The sequence below is a fragment of the Platichthys flesus genome, chromosome 14 (assembly GCF_949316205.1).
Source record: "Platichthys flesus chromosome 14, fPlaFle2.1, whole genome shotgun sequence".
Taxonomy (NCBI): Eukaryota; Metazoa; Chordata; class Actinopteri; order Pleuronectiformes; family Pleuronectidae; genus Platichthys; species Platichthys flesus.
This window is the reverse complement of record NC_084958.1, coordinates 24,613,287-24,629,643: the sequence shown is the minus strand read 5'-3', so window position 1 is coordinate 24,629,643 and position 16,357 is coordinate 24,613,287. Positions and strand designations below refer to the sequence as shown.

The following is a 16,357-nucleotide window of genomic DNA, read 5'->3' as shown; positions in this document are numbered from 1 at the left end:
ATTATGTTAAACATATTTAAATAGGGCAGTTTAAACTGGAAAGTGATTTGATTGCTCTTTACATCTGCTTCTGCCCTCTCTGCCTTAGACTGCTTGTCTGTGCTGATTGAGGATCAGCTGAGTGGTCGGCTGCTCACTTACTCCAATGCTACCTCATGATTTTTGTGTGATGAATGAGGAAATCAGGACGACCCAAAAGAAGCAGCCAGGTAAAAGGAAATAACAAAAGGTGACCTTTAATAACAGCAAAGGTACTTACAGCAAAAGTTCTAAGTTCAGAAATTCCACAAACAGAAAACCCTTCCACTGGAAACCAGAAAAGACAAAAAAAGCTGAAGTGAATATTAACGTGAGGACAAACACGGTGACAAGATGAGGAGAGCAACTCAGGAGACGATGACCACAACGACCTGCAGCAGAGACGTGTCCACCACGTGAACCATCAGGAGCAGGTTTCACTTCATGAACGTGTTGGACTGCTGCCCTCTACTTCGTCATGGCCGATCAATAATGATTCCTAATGATTAATAATATCGGACAAACTTTACACATCACAAACCAAGTGACATTAAATATGTTGTATAACCCACAATGCACTGCAGCTCCTCACACTTGTGGAGGTGGAGTGTCGTCTCTGGTTGGACTGAAGGACTCGATCTCCTTGACGAGGTTCTCAGCGATGGTTCTGTTGTTAGCAGCAACGATTCTTCTGGACATCAGGTCCACGGCTCCTCCTGAACAAAGATCAGAGACACTCAGCGTCTGCAGCTCCAACCTCCACCTGCCACCACCTTCCATATTTACCATCCACGTCCATCAGGACTCCTCCGGCCTCAGAGACGATCAGCGAGGCGGCAGCGATGTCCCACACGTGGACGCCGATCTCGTAATATGCCTCCGCACAACCAGACGCCACCAGACACATGTTGATGGCTGCGGTGCCTGCGCTGCGAACCCTGGAACATGTGTAAACTGTGACTGATCGGAAAGTTTGTATGTGTGTTACAAGTGTGTGTGTTACAGGTGTGTGTGTTACACAAGCATCTGTCAAGTGTGTGTTCCAGGTGTGTGTCAAGTGTGTGGGTATGGTGTGTGCCTCAGGTGTGGGTATGTTCCAGATGTGTGTATGTTCCAGATGTGTGTGTTACAGGTGTGTGTTACACAAGCATCTGTCAAGTGTGTGTCAAGTGTGTGGGTATGGTATGTGCCTCAGGCGTTTGTCTCAGGTGTGTGTATGTTCCAGGTCTGTGTGTCAGGTGTGTGTCTGTTGTGTGTTACCCCTGCACAGGGAGACACAGGATGTTCCTCAGACTGGAGAAGATTTTGTCGACAGCCTCGACGTCTCTGTTGGATCCGAACTCGGTGGCGATGATCGACTGACGAACGTCTGAGAAACAAAACACGCCAAGAGTCGGATTCTTGTCTCTGATTGGATCAGAGCATCATGACGTGTCATTTATCTGACAGGTGTCATCACCATGTTATTGATGTGGACATATTAATGATTACAGACCTTCCTGATCAGAAACCTGCAGCGGCTCTCCGTTACAGAACGCTCCCCCCCCTCTCCTCGCAGTGAACATCTTGTCTTCCAGACAACTGTACACAACCGCAAACTCACTCTGTCAGAGAGGAGAGACACAGAGCAGTAGAACCACAGAGAACCTTCAGACAGAATGTACTAGAACATCTGAACTACACAGAACCAGACTGACTCTCTGCTGTGCTCCTGTAGATGGCAGCACTGAGTCGACCTCTTACCTGCTTGTTGACGTAGAAGCCGATGGAAACAGCAACAAAAGGGAAACTGTCAGAAACAAGAAGGTCATCAAAGGTCAGGGAGCGGTGTCACAGTGACAGTCACTGAACATCATGATGCCATTAAACTGTTTCATCAACGAACTGACGCATGAACAAAGTTGGTCGTCCCATCGATGGGGTCGATGATCCAGGTGGGACTGTCTGTCAGGTCACATGTTTCACCTGCCGCCACTGACTCCTCCCCTATGAACCTGACACACACAAAGTCGATCTGTGTAATTATTCAAGCTTCCAGTCACACGCTATGGGGGGGGGGGGGGGGGGGGTTCTACCTGTGTGAGGGGAATTTCTCCCTCACTGATTGGATGATGAGATGCTCGACCTTCTGGTCCGTCTTCGTCACAAGGTCGATGGATGAACTCTTCGTCATCACCTTCCTGTCGTCACGCAGAGCCTCGCGTACCACCTGATCAAAACACAGATCAATACAAAGATCAACAATCTCTGTCTGATCTGATGAAAGATAATATAACAACAAATATTTAAAAAACATTAAATGACCTCTCCAGATTTCCGTGCGATGGCGACAGCATGGTCCATGGCGTTTTGCCAGAGGTTGGACATTTTTTTATTTAACAAGATGCCACTTCCTGTTTTCGACCAGTGAAGAAAAAGCTAAAGGAACAGGAAATGTCAGAGTCAGAGATGATGTCACTTCCTGTCTCAGGACAAACAGAAGTGAAACATTTGATGAGAAATGGGGGGGGGGGGGGTTCCAAGATGGAAGTGAGTAGCAGCTATTTTGCAGGCTCCGATTAAAAGTTGTGATAAACTTCTTGTAAAGTAAATTCTTGCATCATGAAGCACGTGTAAGTACATTTATTAAGTTAATGATTGTTGTTAGAACCAAGACGACTGAATAGTATGTTTGACCACGACTGTAACCTGGCAGCTCTCCAGAACATGTGACCACGAAGATATACGAGAAATAGAAATGAGGAGGAAATCGTTGTTCTTCAAGAAAAGGTCGGGGATCTTCAAAAAGAAATGCACATGAGAGCATGTTGTGGAATCTGCAGCTGGCCGGTCGACATGAGAACCAGTCCATGGCCTGGGAAGGAAGGCCGATGCTTCCATCTACACACAGACGCAAATCATGATCCAATTCCTAATGACAGCATTTCTGGGAAGATTCTGGTTTGACTGGTCCTTCCCCCTGACGGTTATTGCACTTAACATGTCTGGTCAAGTTACTCAGTCCTGCAAATCCTTAAAATATCCTTTATACACATTTCTAGAGATTATTGACTTCTATCATGTTTTCTTTCATATCTTTAAAACCTAGAGGATTGAAAATCATGTGAAACACAAGGAAATCTTTCTTTACTGCAATAAAAATAATTCTGATTCTGAGAAGCAAAAGGGAAATTGGGTTTTTCTGCAAGAGACTCACTGACTCAGGAATTTTCATGGAACATCTTATTTGGCTGGTGTGATGATTTCCGGGTAATGATATTAATCACAAAGGTAATGATAGTGGACATTGGTTTATGGCCGTTTCAGAAATGAATCATATTTTGTTATGTGTATATAACCAGAAAGCTTCTATGTATCTATGTATGACCATAAAGTGCATATATATATATATATACACTTCATGGTCACACACCAGACAAATTACACATTAAAGTTGAACTTTCAGTGGGAGAAAGTATTTATTTTAATAATCTAAAATCGTTTATATGTTCAAGAGTTTGTTGGATTTGTTTGTAAATGATGTACTGGACTGCAAAGGGAACCTTCTGGACGAGATGTTTTTTTGGGGTAAATTTTATATTAGATGTATATAAAAAGCTTTGAAGTTTATGATTAATGATTTGAATTTAAAAGAAAAAAGTGTAATAACAATAAAGGTCAGAGAAACCCACTAATAGTCTGTAGGGTTTCTCTTTCCTGTGCAGCCTGTCGGAAGGCACCTGTTTTTCTCTCGCCCTGTAAGGAAGAGATTTTGGATATATATAAAATAATTGTATCTCACTTAAGGTTGAAGGCTTGCTGTTTCATGATGTCTCATATAGTGATTATTACAGTTTGATGGGTATTTACCATATTCATTGTAGTACTTGAAGAAATGGTCAACTCTCCTTTGATTAGTAAATGATATATTAAATAGTTTTTTGAATCTGTAAAACGTTTCTTCTGTGAGGACCTATCTCCTCAGCTTTTAATTTAATAGGTCTCCTGCACTGAAATCATTTTCATGAATTTATTTATAGATGAAAATCTATGAATCATATTCATGTATTGTTAAAAGTTATGTTCAATACATTTTAAAAACTGATGAGAAAAGATAAGTTCTCATGTTCCGTCGTTTTTCAGTCACAGACAGAAACATAACATCTGTGGGAGATTGGTTTATTATTGATTCTCGATCAGACGCGTTAAATAAGAAAGAGTCGAGTTCAGAGAAGCTTTACTCACAACAAGCCGCTGACCTTCCGCTTCCGGGTTTCTTCTTCTTCAGCTGTGGAGCCGCAGCACAGTGATGCTGCCTCTCGCAGGTCCCTCAGTGAAACTACATCTCCGGCCGCTTCCGGTAGAAACAACTCATTCAATAATCAATAATAAACCAAAGAATCGAACCTTAAAGTAAAGGACTAAGGCTGTTTATCAAATTATCAGGTTATCGGTTTATATGTTCCATGTGTGTCTGTTATTTGTCTGTTGTGTGTGTGTGTAGAGAGAGAGAGAGAGAGAGAGAGAAAGAGAGAGAGAGAGCGAAAGAGAGGGAGAGAGAGAGCGAGAGAGAGAGATAGATAGATGATCAAGTTAATATTTGTTTAGGGTCATGCAGGCTGGTGAGTGGAGGTCACACAGTTTATTGTATAACTCACTTGGAAATGTAAGAGACCAGAGTTTTACTGATTAAAGTTCTATGAACATTAATTGTTCTCAAGTTAGTGAGCAGTTGTGTTATCTAGTTTCACCGTCCTTGGCAGGAAGGCACAACCCTCCAGAACACCTGCCCTCTGCATGTCACTTGTCGCTCGACCGCAGTCGCCCTGACCCCAGGATATTAAAGTTCAGATGATGAGGACGGGTCTAAGAATTACTGTGGACATTTTCCTCTGAGTCCACGTCTCCATTAAACGCTATCGATTGATTTTTAATCCAAACTGAGTCCATGAGTTATCCTTCAAGTCCATAGGTCAGTGTTTGATTCTGTGGAGTGTGACTTTATACAGAACTCATCTGGAGTGTCATTCATCAGGAGGTTTCTGTTCAAAGCAGAGCACCAGCTCAGGACATCTTGTCTGAGACAAGGTGGAAGAAAGCTGTTCTAGAGACTTCTGTTCTATATGTGGGTCACATGTCCTGGTCCTTCCTCAGGTTCCTCACAGTGGAGCTGGGGGACCAACTAACACCAAGGGGACTAGCTGGTCCCACAGTGTCTTCTGAGATGTGAAGGGACAATTACAACGACCTCAATTTGGTCTGAATTAAGTAAGAAGTTGTGGGTCATCCAGACCTGGATGTTCTTGAGACGTGAAGTTGGACTAAGTGATTCGATTCATCAGCTTCATATATGTACAGCTGGGTGTCGTCTGCGTCACAGTGGACGTGGACGAGGGGCTTTCTGAGGATGTGGCCTAAAGGAGCAGATATAAGGTGAAGAGCATCGGTCCTGGGACAGAACCCTGTGGAGCTCCATGACCAACCTGCGTGTGCATGGAGGAGTCAGTGTTAACATGAACTGAAATCTATGTGATAAATATGATTTAAACCAGTCCAATGTTCCTCTGGTCCCAACATGTGGTTCCAGTCTCTGTAACAGAATGCTATGATCTGTGGGGTCAGATGCTGAACTAAGATCCAACAGGACCAGGACAGAGACAAGTCCATCATCTGAGGACATGAAGGTTTAATGTGGGTCCAATCAGTTGAAACCTCTGGATGTAGAGTGGGCTTTTAAACACAGGTTTAATTACAGCTACTTTGAAAGCTTGTGGTACGCAGCCGGTTAACAAAGACATATTAATATGATTCAATATGAAACTGTTGATTAGGGTGAAAACTGTGTGTAATGTGTGTAATGTGTGTAATGTGTCTGCAGTCTCTAATGATACAGTGACTCCATTGTTTAACCACTTTGGATTTTTCTAAAAGGTTTTTATATTAGAAATAGAAAAAAATCCTTCATTTGATATTTTTCACACATTTGAATAAAAACATGTGAATCAAAATGAATACAAACATTGAGATGTTTTTACAGAACAGAGTGAAAACATAAACAGGATGTGAGGAGGAAGTGAAGAAACCAGTGTGATCAACTTCCTCCTGCTTCTCACGCTCACATGAACAAACTCGTCTTCATGAACCAAAACATCCAGTGAAACTATTTACACATGAGCATCTGTCATCTTTTAGCCGCACTGAGAGTTACACATGAGATTATTCAGTCACGTTGCTTCTCTTTATGTCCATCATGAGATTCACTTCCTGTTAAAGACAGCACACCCAGATGGATTTATAATCATCACTGGAGATTTTAATCATGCTGATCTTAAAACCGTCTTACCAAAACTTCATCAGCATGTTAATTTTCCAACAAGGGAGAAAAACACCTTGGACCTGGTTTATACCGCACACAAAAGAGCATACAAGGCCTCCCTCCTCCCCCACATCGGACTTTCCGACCACATCACTGTCATGCTAATGCCAGCATATATGCCCAGAGTGAAAGTGGAAAGACCGGTCCGGAAAGAGATTACAGTGTGGCCGGATGGATCAAGGTGTGCTCTCCAGGACTGTCTTGCGACAACAGACTGGGATATGTTCAAGCAAGCGGCTACATACAACAACCACATAGACAATGAGGAGCTTACAGATACTGTTCTCTCCTACATCCGCAAATGCTCAGATGATGTGACCCACACAAAGATCATCACTCGGGCTAACAAGAAGCCATGGCTGACAGGAGCTGTCCATCGGCTGCTGAGGGCCAGAGACAAAGCCTTCAGAGCCGGGGATAGGATCGGCTTGAGAACAGCGAGAGCCAGCCTGTCCCGTGGCATCGGAAGAGCAAAACAGGACTACTCCAAAAAGATCACCAGCCACTTCAAGGACAGCAGAGACACGCGCAGCCTGTGGCAGGGCATCCAGACCATCACGGATTACAAACCTGCATCACAGACCTGCGACGACAACATCTCTCTGCTCAACGACCTCAACAGCTTCTTTGCACGGTTCGAAGCAACAAACAACACAAGCCCACAGAAAACTCCCCCCCCCCCCCCCCCCCCCCCCCCCACGACCAGGTTCTGTGCCTGTCTGCCGAAAGTGTGAAGAGGGCACTCTCCACTATCAACCCCAGGAAAGCAACAGGCCCAGACAACATTCCAGGCCGTGTACTGAGGGACTGATCAGAGGAGCTTAAAGACATCTTCACAGATATCTTCAACACTTCTGAGTCAGGCTGCTGTTCCATCACATCTCAAGACCTCCATCATCATACCTGTGCCAAAGAAACCGGCTCCATCCTGCTTCAATGACTATCGCCCTGTGGCACTGACCCCCATCGTTATGAAGTGCTTTGAACGGCTAGTCATGTCTCACATCAAGTCCATCCTCCCCCCCACCCTGGACCCCTTTCAGTTCGCATATCGGGCTAAACGTTTCACAGAGGACGCAATCTGCTCTGCTCTCCACCCAGCCCTCACCCACCTGGAAAATGCAGACTCACATGTGAGAATGCTTTTCATAGACTTTAGTTCAGCGTTTAACACCATAATCCCACAACAACTCATCTGTAAACTGGACCAGCTGGGACTCAACACCTCCCTTCACAACTGGATTCTGGACTTCCTCAGTGAGAGGCCACAAGCAGTACGGGTCGGCAACAACACCTCGAGCAGCATGACACTCAGCACAGGGGCCCCACAAGGATGTGTGCTCAGTCCCCTGCTCTTCACCCTGCTGAATCACGACTGCACATCAACCTTCAGCACAAACCACATGGTGAAGTTTGCGGACGACACAACTCTGGTGGGTCTCATCACCAAGAACGATGAGACCCACTACAGGAAGGAGGTCAACCTCTTGACCACCTGGTGCAGAGACCACAACCTCCTGCTGAATGTCAGCAAGACAAAGGAGATGGTGGTCGACTTCAGTAAAAGCCTCACTGAGCACCCCCCACTGACCATCGATGGTGCTGCTGTGGAGCGAGTGAGCAGCACCAAAGTCCTGGGGGTGCACATCAGCGAGGACCTCTCCTGGGCCACCAACTCTGCATCACTGGTGAAGAAAGCCCAGCGACGCCTCTACTTCCTCCGCAAACTCAAGAAAGCGAGAGCTCCCACACCCATCCTGAACACATTCTACCGGGGGGGGGGGGGGCACCATTGAAAGCATCCTGTCCAGCTGCATCACTGTGTGGGGGGGTAGCTGCACTGCACACAGCAGGAAGAGACTGCAACGCATAGTCAACACAGCTGGTAAGATCATTGGTGCCCCACTCCCTTCCGTGCAAGACACTTACACCACCCGCCTCACCCGGAAAGCCACCTCGATCGTGAGTGACACCAGCCCCCCCGCACACGGTCTGTTCAGCCTCCTCTGGAAGAAGGTACAGGAGCCTCCTTTGCCGCACCACCAGACTCGGAAATAGTTTCATACACCAAGCTGTCAGGAAGCTAAATTCTCTCCCCTCACTCCCCCCAGCCATACCTCTAGTCTGACTGGAGGCTTAACCCCCCCCCCCAAAAACAACTAAAAACACTCAGGACTCTGCAGCAAACTGTCTCTTGTACTTCTTGTACTGTTTGCACTTTATCACTTAAATCACTACGTTTACACTTTTAGAGAACCTTATGCTGCTGTACTTAAAAAATTCTGTATGTTCACTTAGTATTAAGAAATGTCTTGTGTCTTCTGTTGTGCCTGTGCACTTTATATGTCTCACTGTGGGAGAGTAGGAAACGTTGTATCGATTCCTTGTGTGTTCTGAACATGTTAAGAAATTGACAATAAAGCTACTTTAAAGTCACTATGAGAAGAAAACAAACCTAGCTGCAGGTCACTTTGTTTATCATTTATTTCATCAACAAACTAATTCTGAGAAAGTCCTGGAAATATTCAGGAAAGACAAAAGTTTCAATTATTTTAAACAGCTTGAAGTAAAACAGGATCAAATGATGGAGAGTGATGAGAGGGTGTCTGTGGCAGCTCAGGTGTGAAGTGGAGGTCACATGGTCACAGTGACAGCACCTGCGAGGTGTCGCTGTCTGACATCACCGAGGCTCGAGTGGAGCTCAGCGGACTCCTGCTGGCCTCCCTCAGTGGAGGCTTGTTGACCAGTCGCAGGCAGCGGCTGCTCCCGAGGCGCAGGAGCTGCAGGACGTCGCGGCGGAATCGAACGCCCACAAACGCATAGAGGAAGGGATTGAGGCAGGCGTGCAGGTAGGCCAGACTCTTCAGCACATGTCCCACAATGTCGAAACGCTTCACGACCTCGCAGTCCGTCATGGTCATGTTGGAGGCCTGCGTCGCCATCATGACCAGTACGCCATTGTAGGGCAGCTGGGACATGATGAACACTACCACCACAACCAGTATGACGCGCATGGCCTTGTGCTTTTGGAAGTTTCGGGTATTGATCAGCTTGGCGACAATGACGCTGTAGCAGAACGCCATGATGATGAAGGGTAAGAAGAACCCCATGCTCACCAGTATGGACAGCACCAGGATCTTAGTGCGGTTGCCCAGAGAAGGGGGGTACACCATTCTGCAGTACGGCTGAGAGTCCACGTTAACCGTGTTGGCAAACACAAGCTCAGGAGTGGCCAGCAGCAGGGCCAGAAGCCACACCCCCACACACACCAGCCGACTGTGGCGCCGGCGCTCCAGCTGTGAGTTGTGTGCCTTGGTGGTCTGTACGATGACCACGTAGCGGTCAACACTGATGCATGTTAGCAGCAGCATGCTGCTGAACAGGTTGACCTTGTAGAGGGCGGAGTTCACCTTGCAGAGGGCACGGCCAAAATTCCAGCCGTGTGATGCCTCGGCCGCCCACAGCGGCAGCGTGACCAGGAACAGCAGGTCGGCCACGGCCAGGTTCAGCAGGTACACATCTGACATGGTTTTCAGTCGCTGCCGGAGGTTCAGGTACATCCACACCACAGCCAGGTTCCCGGCTCCGCCCACCAGGGTGATCATCCAGAAGAGCGGCGGCTCCAACAGGCGCCTGAAGCTCCGCACCGGGGCGCGGTCACACATCAGGTCCTCGTACTCGTAGTCGCCATCAGTGGTGAACGAGGATGGTTCCTAATTGGAAGAGATGAAACACGTGAACTCAGCTGCTGCATGTTGACCATTTATTGGTCAAACCAATCAATGACCTCATCAAACTCCAACATTATCAATAACTAACTGAACCGATCGTTTCTTACGTTTGTGGTGAATCTTGTGATGTTCATGAAGTCATCCATGAGGTCATGCGTCAGATTCATGTGGATCATTCAGTGACCTTCACAGGAATCAATCAATCAATCAAACAAGTTTAACAGTTTGAAGGTGGAGGTGAACTTCATGTTCCTGATGATGAACAGATGATGAACAGCTGTTGTGTGATAAGAGAAGATACTCATCATTCATCCAAAATACCGGATCAGTTACAGACAGTTACAGACAGAGTGACAGACAGTTACAGACAGAGTGACAGACAGTTACAGACATAGTAACAGACAGTTACAGACAGAGACCCAGACAGTTGCAGACAGAGTGACAGACAGTTACAGACAGAGTGACAGACAGTTACAGACATAGTAACAGACAGTTACAGACAGAGTGACAGACAGTTGCAGACAGAGTGACAGACAGTTACAGACAGAGGGATAAACAGAACTCACAGCCGTCCCTTCGTCTGTCAGCGTGGTTGTCGTTGACTTGGTGCCAGTTAAACCACAGAGTTCAGAGATGAGACAAACAGGAAGTTACAGCCTCAGGGGGAGGGGTCAGAATTAGAAGACCTTAATGAAGAGATAAAGTAGGTTAAAGGTTTCCTGACTTCTCCCTTAACTTACAGCTGAACGTGAAACAAGACACAAGTGATGAGTTAAGGTTTTATTTATTAGTTATTGATGAGTTATTCATTTGTTATTAATAAACTATAAAAGAGTTATCCAAGTGTTATCCAAGTGTTATTCAGGTGTTATTAAAGACACAGACACACTTTAAGGTCTCCTGAGTTTTTACTGATGATTTATTGATTGATGCTGTGACTGACCTCCAGTCGCTGACAGACACTTATCATCAATACACAATAAGAAACAGAGGTTAATTCAGTTTCAGTTTGTTTCTTAATTAATAATGTATTTTTGATTGATTTAACCATGAACTGGAATCAGAAATGTATTATTTTAACCTCTCCTGTCCTTCTAATCTATCGCCTGTAGGTGGCGGTAGAGAGATACCACGTTTCCTTTCAGACCGTAGAAGAAGAAGTAGAGGAAGTAAATATTGTCTCTTTAGGTGAGTTTGTGAACGTGTTTAATTATATCTCGTGTTAACGTTTAACGTTTAACGTTAGTGCTGCAGCTGCTTCTTCATTTCACCGTTAGCCCCTTTAGCTCTGTTAGCCGCTAGCTCCGTTAGCTGTTAGCTCCGTTAGCTCCGTTTCCTGTCGTGCTCATTCTGCTGTTGTTGAATCGTTACACGTTTTAGAGAAACATGAGTGAAGTGAATCTAGTTACACAAACACAAACACAGTCATTTGTATAGAATCGAGAATAAGATAAGCAAAGTTACTTTCGACAGAGAAACTAATACTTAAATAAAGGGTCAGTAAGTACAAATGCTAGAGTAAGCTAATACTGGATATTGAATTCATATTATGATGAACAAAAACCGTATGTTGGTCAAATTGCAGATTGAAAAGAAGCACTTCTATTGTGTATATCTTTGGAATTATTTCTTACTGTCTGTGGTCGTCTCTGCGGAAGGAAGAGGAGTTATACAGTTTTTATTCTTGAACTAATATTTGCTTGATGTGTTGTTTGGAGATGAAACTGAGATTTAAATAATTTGATGTGAGCATGTTTTGTATATCTGATGTTTCTGCTTCTTCTGTCCAATCAGAGGATCGCGGGCTGAAACCTGCTGATGTCGTGGTGATGTCATCAGTGAAGCAGAGGTTCCGTGACATCAGCCCTGTGCCTCTGCAGGTAGTGGGTGGGGCTGTGATCTCCAGTCTGTACTGTGGGGAGGTGGAGGGTCTGTCGGGGGAGGCGGGGGGGCTGGTGGAGTCCTTCCTGGTGGAGCTGTATCGGTGTAAACTCTGTCAGTTCACCTGCGGCCTCAAGCCTGCCATCAACAGCCACCTGCTGCAGAGGCACCGCCCCCCCGTCCTCGCCTATCTGGGGGAGGCTGATGAAGGGGATGGGGTTGAGGGTGGAGATGAGGCGGGGCTCCGGCAGGGGGCATCGCCCTATCAGCTGGACCTGAACGGACACTCGAAGCAGAGCAACGAGGACGAGGACTTCCTGCTCTACAACATGCTGGACAACATGAGCCCACCCACCTGTGACATCAGCACGGAGGGAGGGCTGCAGGTCGCACACACCTGTGAGGTGACACACCTGAGACACACACACACACACAGACACACACTCGCACACAGGACAGTTGGATGTGTGAGACGTATGTGTCTCTTCTCCTCATTAGGTCAGTACGCTGTTTGAGGAGGAAGAGGGGGAGGAGAAGGAGGGGGCGGAGTCCATCTTCCATCTGCAGGGGGGCTCAGTGGATCTGTCTTGTCACATCAATCCCCCCGCCACTAAGGAGGAGATGGCTCAGTCTGCTCACCTCATGACTCTCGGACTTTGTCGTATCTCAGCCGCCAAACATCCTCCCCCTCCTTCCCCAACCCAACACCTACCTCCCCCAGAGCGCCCCCCCTGTGCGTCCCGGGACGACAGGAAGCAGTGCAAGACAAACGGTGAACAGATGAGGACTGTGCTGCCATGTCTCCTGTGTCCTCTGATGCTTTCGTCCAAGCGGCTCCTGGACGTTCACATGCAGTCTCACCGAGCATCAGGCGGCTTCAGCTGCGTCCACTGCAGTTGGACGGCCAACAGCTGGAATGACCTAGAACCCCATTGGAGGAGCCACCACAGGAAAGTACCGAGGGCGGAGGAGGAGGAGGAGGAGGAAGAGGAGTCGGAGGAGGCGGCGGGTTCTGTCTGTCTGAGGACGTTCAGGAATCTTGCATCACAAAACGCTCATCGCCACAATAACTGTTCAGGTCAGTTCGTCTTCTGATGATCAATAATCAGTCATCAATATTAAAATGATCAGTAATCAACGACTCGTTGATTCTTGCAGGCAGATGGAAGAGCCGAGTGATAGGACAAGCAGTAGGCAAGGAGGCGGAGCTTACTGACAGGTGGATGCCCGAGGAACTGCCACAAAAACTTTATTGACATTTTTCTGATGACCCTCTTAAATTAATGTTCACTTCAGTATCAAAATCATCTAATGTCAGAATGTCCGTTAACATTAAGATGTTTGTGCGACACAGACAGACAGCTGGCAGCCAATCAGAAAGCAGCCTGAGTGTGATGGTTCCTGGTCCGACTGGCAGGCGACATACTGGCTCACTGCAGAGCGCCACCACCAGCAAGAAGAAGAAGACCAGGAGAAAGAAAAAGAAAGAAGAAGAAAAAGTGGAGGCTAAGGAGACGGGGTTCTGCTGCTCACTGTGTCACAGGTGACTACATTACCCACAACCCCCCAGCCCACACTTAAGAAAGCCTGCTGCTCCTCTGTGGTGCAAATACAAAGACTCATAATGAATAATATAAAAACAAGGCAAGTTAATGATAAGTTTATGATCAGCAACTGACTGACACAACAGATTTAATTAGACAAACGAAAGCTGGACCCTAACACATGTTTATTCAGAGAGGATTCGAAGCAGAGCGTGGGGAGTTACATACAGAATAAAAGAATGAATAGATCAATTAGGAATAAAAGAGTGAAACTAACTAAGAGTTAGTAATGGTATGAGGCTGTGGCAACATTTTTAGCATTGATTTAAAAGAACTAAGATTTGCAGCTGCCCTGCAATTCTCTGGAGCTTGTTACACAAACGTGAATCTTGAAAACTGAACGCTGCTTCTCACTGTTTATTTTTGACTCTGGAGGCCGAGAGCAGATCAGAGACCTGATGGGTCTGGATGGTTCACGTGAGATCCTCTAAAGGTTTAGATCCTCTAAAGGTCTCAGTGCTTTGTAAACCAACAAAACGATTTTTGAGTCAATTCTTTGACAGACAGGGATCCAGTGTAAAGATCTCAGACCTGGAGTAATATGATCCACTCCCTTGGTGCTGGTGAGAACTCGAGCTGCAGCATTTTGAATTAGCTGAGACCTTTGAACGCACCATTACGATTTTGTAAGTCAGCTGAAGCTAATTACATGGACACGTTTTCTAAATCAGACATAAATCCTATAATCCTCGATATGTTCTTAAAGGGATACTTCATCAAAAAATGAGAATTCCCTAATAACTTACTCACCACAGTGATGGAGTCTCAGGGGTAAACCGTGTAAGAGCAGAATCTAATACAATTGAAGTAACTGGTGACCAAACGAAAAAAACAAACGACTCCATTCGGCTCCTGAGGTGTCATCACCGAACTTTAACATTAATACCAACAGCCTTAATTGTGCTCATGCAGCAAACACCTTTACGCTGGAGATCACTTACAAAAATACATAAAATGTGTTCACCTTCAAACCTCTATTGCCAAATAATGAGTGGAGGTTAGGATTCACTGGTGTGAAGTAATCAGATTACTGTGTAAGTACTGTTGTCAGCAGACTAATTGTATAGTCATGAGGTGCTTTGCATTGACAGTTTATGGTTGAATGTGGGCGTGTAGAGGGCGGGGCATGAGGCAGATCCACAGACGCTTCGTGGTGGGCTGATTTAAAAAGGGATCATTCAGGTGTGCGTGCACACATTTTATGAATCTGTATTTTTATTGCTTACGCCATTTTCTAAACCAACATAAACAATAAAGCACAAAATTACAAAGACTAGCTGCAGCGTTAATCCAGGTGTTGTTTGATCTACAGGAAGTTCTCCTCTCGACTGACGCTGAGGCGTCACCTGGGCGTCCACGGAGGAGAGAGACCCTTCAGCTGTCCACACTGTTCATACAGCAGCCGCCTGAGGGCCTCGCTGCTGCAGCACCTGAGGACACACACAGGTAACACACACCTGAGCACACAGGGAACACACACCCAGACATCTGGCGGCGGTAAGTTGATGAGTGTGTGTTGTGTCTTGTCAGGTGAGAAGCCGTACAGGTGTGGTGTGTGTCCGTACGCCTCCATCGACCGCAGCTCGCTGATCAGACACAGTCGAACACACAGTCAAGAGAAACCACACAGATGTACACACTGTGACTACAGCAGGTAACACACACAAACACACACTGTGACTACAGCAGGTAACACACACAAACACACACTGTGACTACAGCAGGTAACACACACAAACACACACTGTGACTACAGCAGGTAACACACACAAACACACACTGTGACTACAGAAGGTAACACACACACACACACTGTGACTACAGCAGGTAACACACACACACACACTGTGACTACAGCAGGTAACACACACAAACACACACTGTGACTACAGAAGGTAACACACACACACACACTGTGACTACAGCAGGTAACACACACAAACACACACTGTGACTACAGTAGGTAACACACACAAACACACACTGTGACTACAGCAGGTAACACACACAAACACACACTGTGACTACAGCAGGTAACACACACAAACACACACTGTGACTACAGCAGGTAACACACACAAACACACACTGTGACTCCAGCAGGTAACACACACAAACACACACTGTGACTCCAGCAGGTAACACACACTGTGATCACCAGAGTAACAGGTTGTGTGTCCTCCTCAGCATCCAGAAGAAGAGTTTGGACCTCCATGCTCGCCGTCACCACACAGGCGAGGCGTTTCCATGTCGACAGTGTGTGTACTCGAGCCCGGACCGTCAGTTGCTGCTCAGACATGTTCGCAGGCACCACCCCCCCCCCCCCCCCCCCCGCAGCACGCCGCTCTGTGAACTCACCGGTGGCTCAACGCTCTTAATGGACTCTTAGCTTGTGGGCTGAACTACACTGATGATGTCACAGTCGCACTTTAAAGAAGTTTTTATTGATAACGAAAATAAAATGTAAGAACTGTATCAGTGTGTGAGTCGGACTGACTCGTGTTGTAACTCCTCCCGGCTGCGGGGGTGATGATGACATCATTCTGCTGAGCTTCAGGATTATTACCTCTCAGCTGGTCTGATGAGCAGCCCCTGTTATCTCTTAATTTACCCTTAAAACTAACTTATCAACATGACCTTTATTTAGAAAATCAGTTTTGAAAAGGCTTTATTGACCAGATCACATTAATTTGACCTTAAGAACTGAGACAGAGAAAGACACTGAGATGGAAGGTTCCTCAGTGACTGGAGTCTACTGAGCCGGTTCA

At 46.2% G+C, this 16,357-nt stretch overlaps 3 protein-coding genes across 4 annotated transcripts; 1 reads left to right on the top strand and 2 right to left on the bottom strand.

The window, feature by feature from the left end:
* Window positions 1-220: 220 nt before the first annotated feature.
* On the bottom strand, window positions 221-4,451 carry LOC133968125 (inositol monophosphatase 1-like). 2 transcript variants are annotated; one of them, XM_062403970.1, is made up of 10 exons: window positions 4,243-4,451; window positions 2,323-2,436; window positions 2,094-2,227; window positions 1,908-2,012; window positions 1,762-1,807; window positions 1,514-1,622; window positions 1,279-1,387; window positions 805-956; window positions 591-734; window positions 221-517 (listed from the first exon to the last, which is right to left on the bottom strand). In XM_062403970.1, exons 2-9 carry the CDS (start codon window positions 2,383-2,385, stop codon window positions 607-609), a joined length of 846 nt encoding a protein of 281 aa, XP_062259954.1. In that variant the 5' UTR covers window positions 2,386-2,436; window positions 4,243-4,451; the 3' UTR covers window positions 221-517; window positions 591-606. The 2 variants fall into 2 exon arrangements, with proteins under 2 accessions (XP_062259954.1, XP_062259953.1); XM_062403969.1 differs by having other exon boundaries at window positions 611-734; window positions 4,243-4,449.
* Window positions 4,452-8,842: 4,391 nt separating this feature from the next.
* On the bottom strand, window positions 8,843-10,736 carry ccr9a (chemokine (C-C motif) receptor 9a). Its single transcript, XM_062403968.1, has 3 exons — window positions 10,671-10,736; window positions 10,212-10,288; window positions 8,843-10,086 (listed from the first exon to the last, which is right to left on the bottom strand). Exons 2-3 carry the CDS (start codon window positions 10,278-10,280, stop codon window positions 9,016-9,018), a joined length of 1,140 nt encoding a protein of 379 aa, XP_062259952.1. The 5' UTR covers window positions 10,281-10,288; window positions 10,671-10,736; the 3' UTR covers window positions 8,843-9,015.
* A 504-nt stretch (window positions 10,737-11,240) lies between these two features.
* On the top strand, window positions 11,241-16,064 carry si:dkey-154p10.3 (zinc finger protein 513). Its single transcript, XM_062403959.1, has 8 exons — window positions 11,241-11,292; window positions 11,899-12,389; window positions 12,484-13,063; window positions 13,144-13,204; window positions 13,340-13,528; window positions 14,902-15,035; window positions 15,120-15,243; window positions 15,777-16,064. Exons 2-8 carry the CDS (start codon window positions 11,934-11,936, stop codon window positions 15,976-15,978), a joined length of 1,746 nt encoding a protein of 581 aa, XP_062259943.1. The 5' UTR covers window positions 11,241-11,292; window positions 11,899-11,933; the 3' UTR covers window positions 15,979-16,064.
* Window positions 16,065-16,357: the final 293 nt, after the last annotated feature.

What these genes read in the sequence shown, in the direction of transcription:
- ccr9a (XM_062403968.1), bottom strand. Translation starts at nt 10,280, where the DNA reads ATGATCCACATGAATCTGACGCATGACCTCATGGATGACTTCATGAAC. An exon ending in TCACAAGATTCACCACAAAC is followed by an intron (nt 10,087 to 10,211) that starts GTAAGAAACGAT and finishes TCTTCCAATTAG; the next exon opens with GAACCATCCTCGTTCACCAC.
- LOC133968125 (XM_062403969.1), bottom strand. Translation starts at nt 2,385, where the DNA reads ATGTCCAACCTCTGGCAAAACGCCATGGACCATGCTGTCGCCATCGCA. An exon ending in TCGCACGGAAATCTGGAGAG is followed by an intron (nt 2,228 to 2,322) that starts GTCATTTAATGT and finishes TGTTTTGATCAG; the next exon opens with GTGGTACGCGAGGCTCTGCG. An exon ending in GAGAAATTCCCCTCACACAG is followed by an intron (nt 2,013 to 2,093) that starts GTAGAACCCCCC and finishes TGTGTGTGTCAG; the next exon opens with GTTCATAGGGGAGGAGTCAG.
- si:dkey-154p10.3 (XM_062403959.1), top strand. Translation starts at nt 11,934, where the DNA reads ATGTCATCAGTGAAGCAGAGGTTCCGTGACATCAGCCCTGTGCCTCTG. An exon ending in GAGGCGGAGCTTACTGACAG is followed by an intron (nt 13,205 to 13,339) that starts GTGGATGCCCGA and finishes TGTGCGACACAG; the next exon opens with ACAGACAGCTGGCAGCCAAT. An exon ending in ACACACTGTGACTACAGCAG is followed by an intron (nt 15,244 to 15,776) that starts GTAACACACACA and finishes TGTCCTCCTCAG; the next exon opens with CATCCAGAAGAAGAGTTTGG.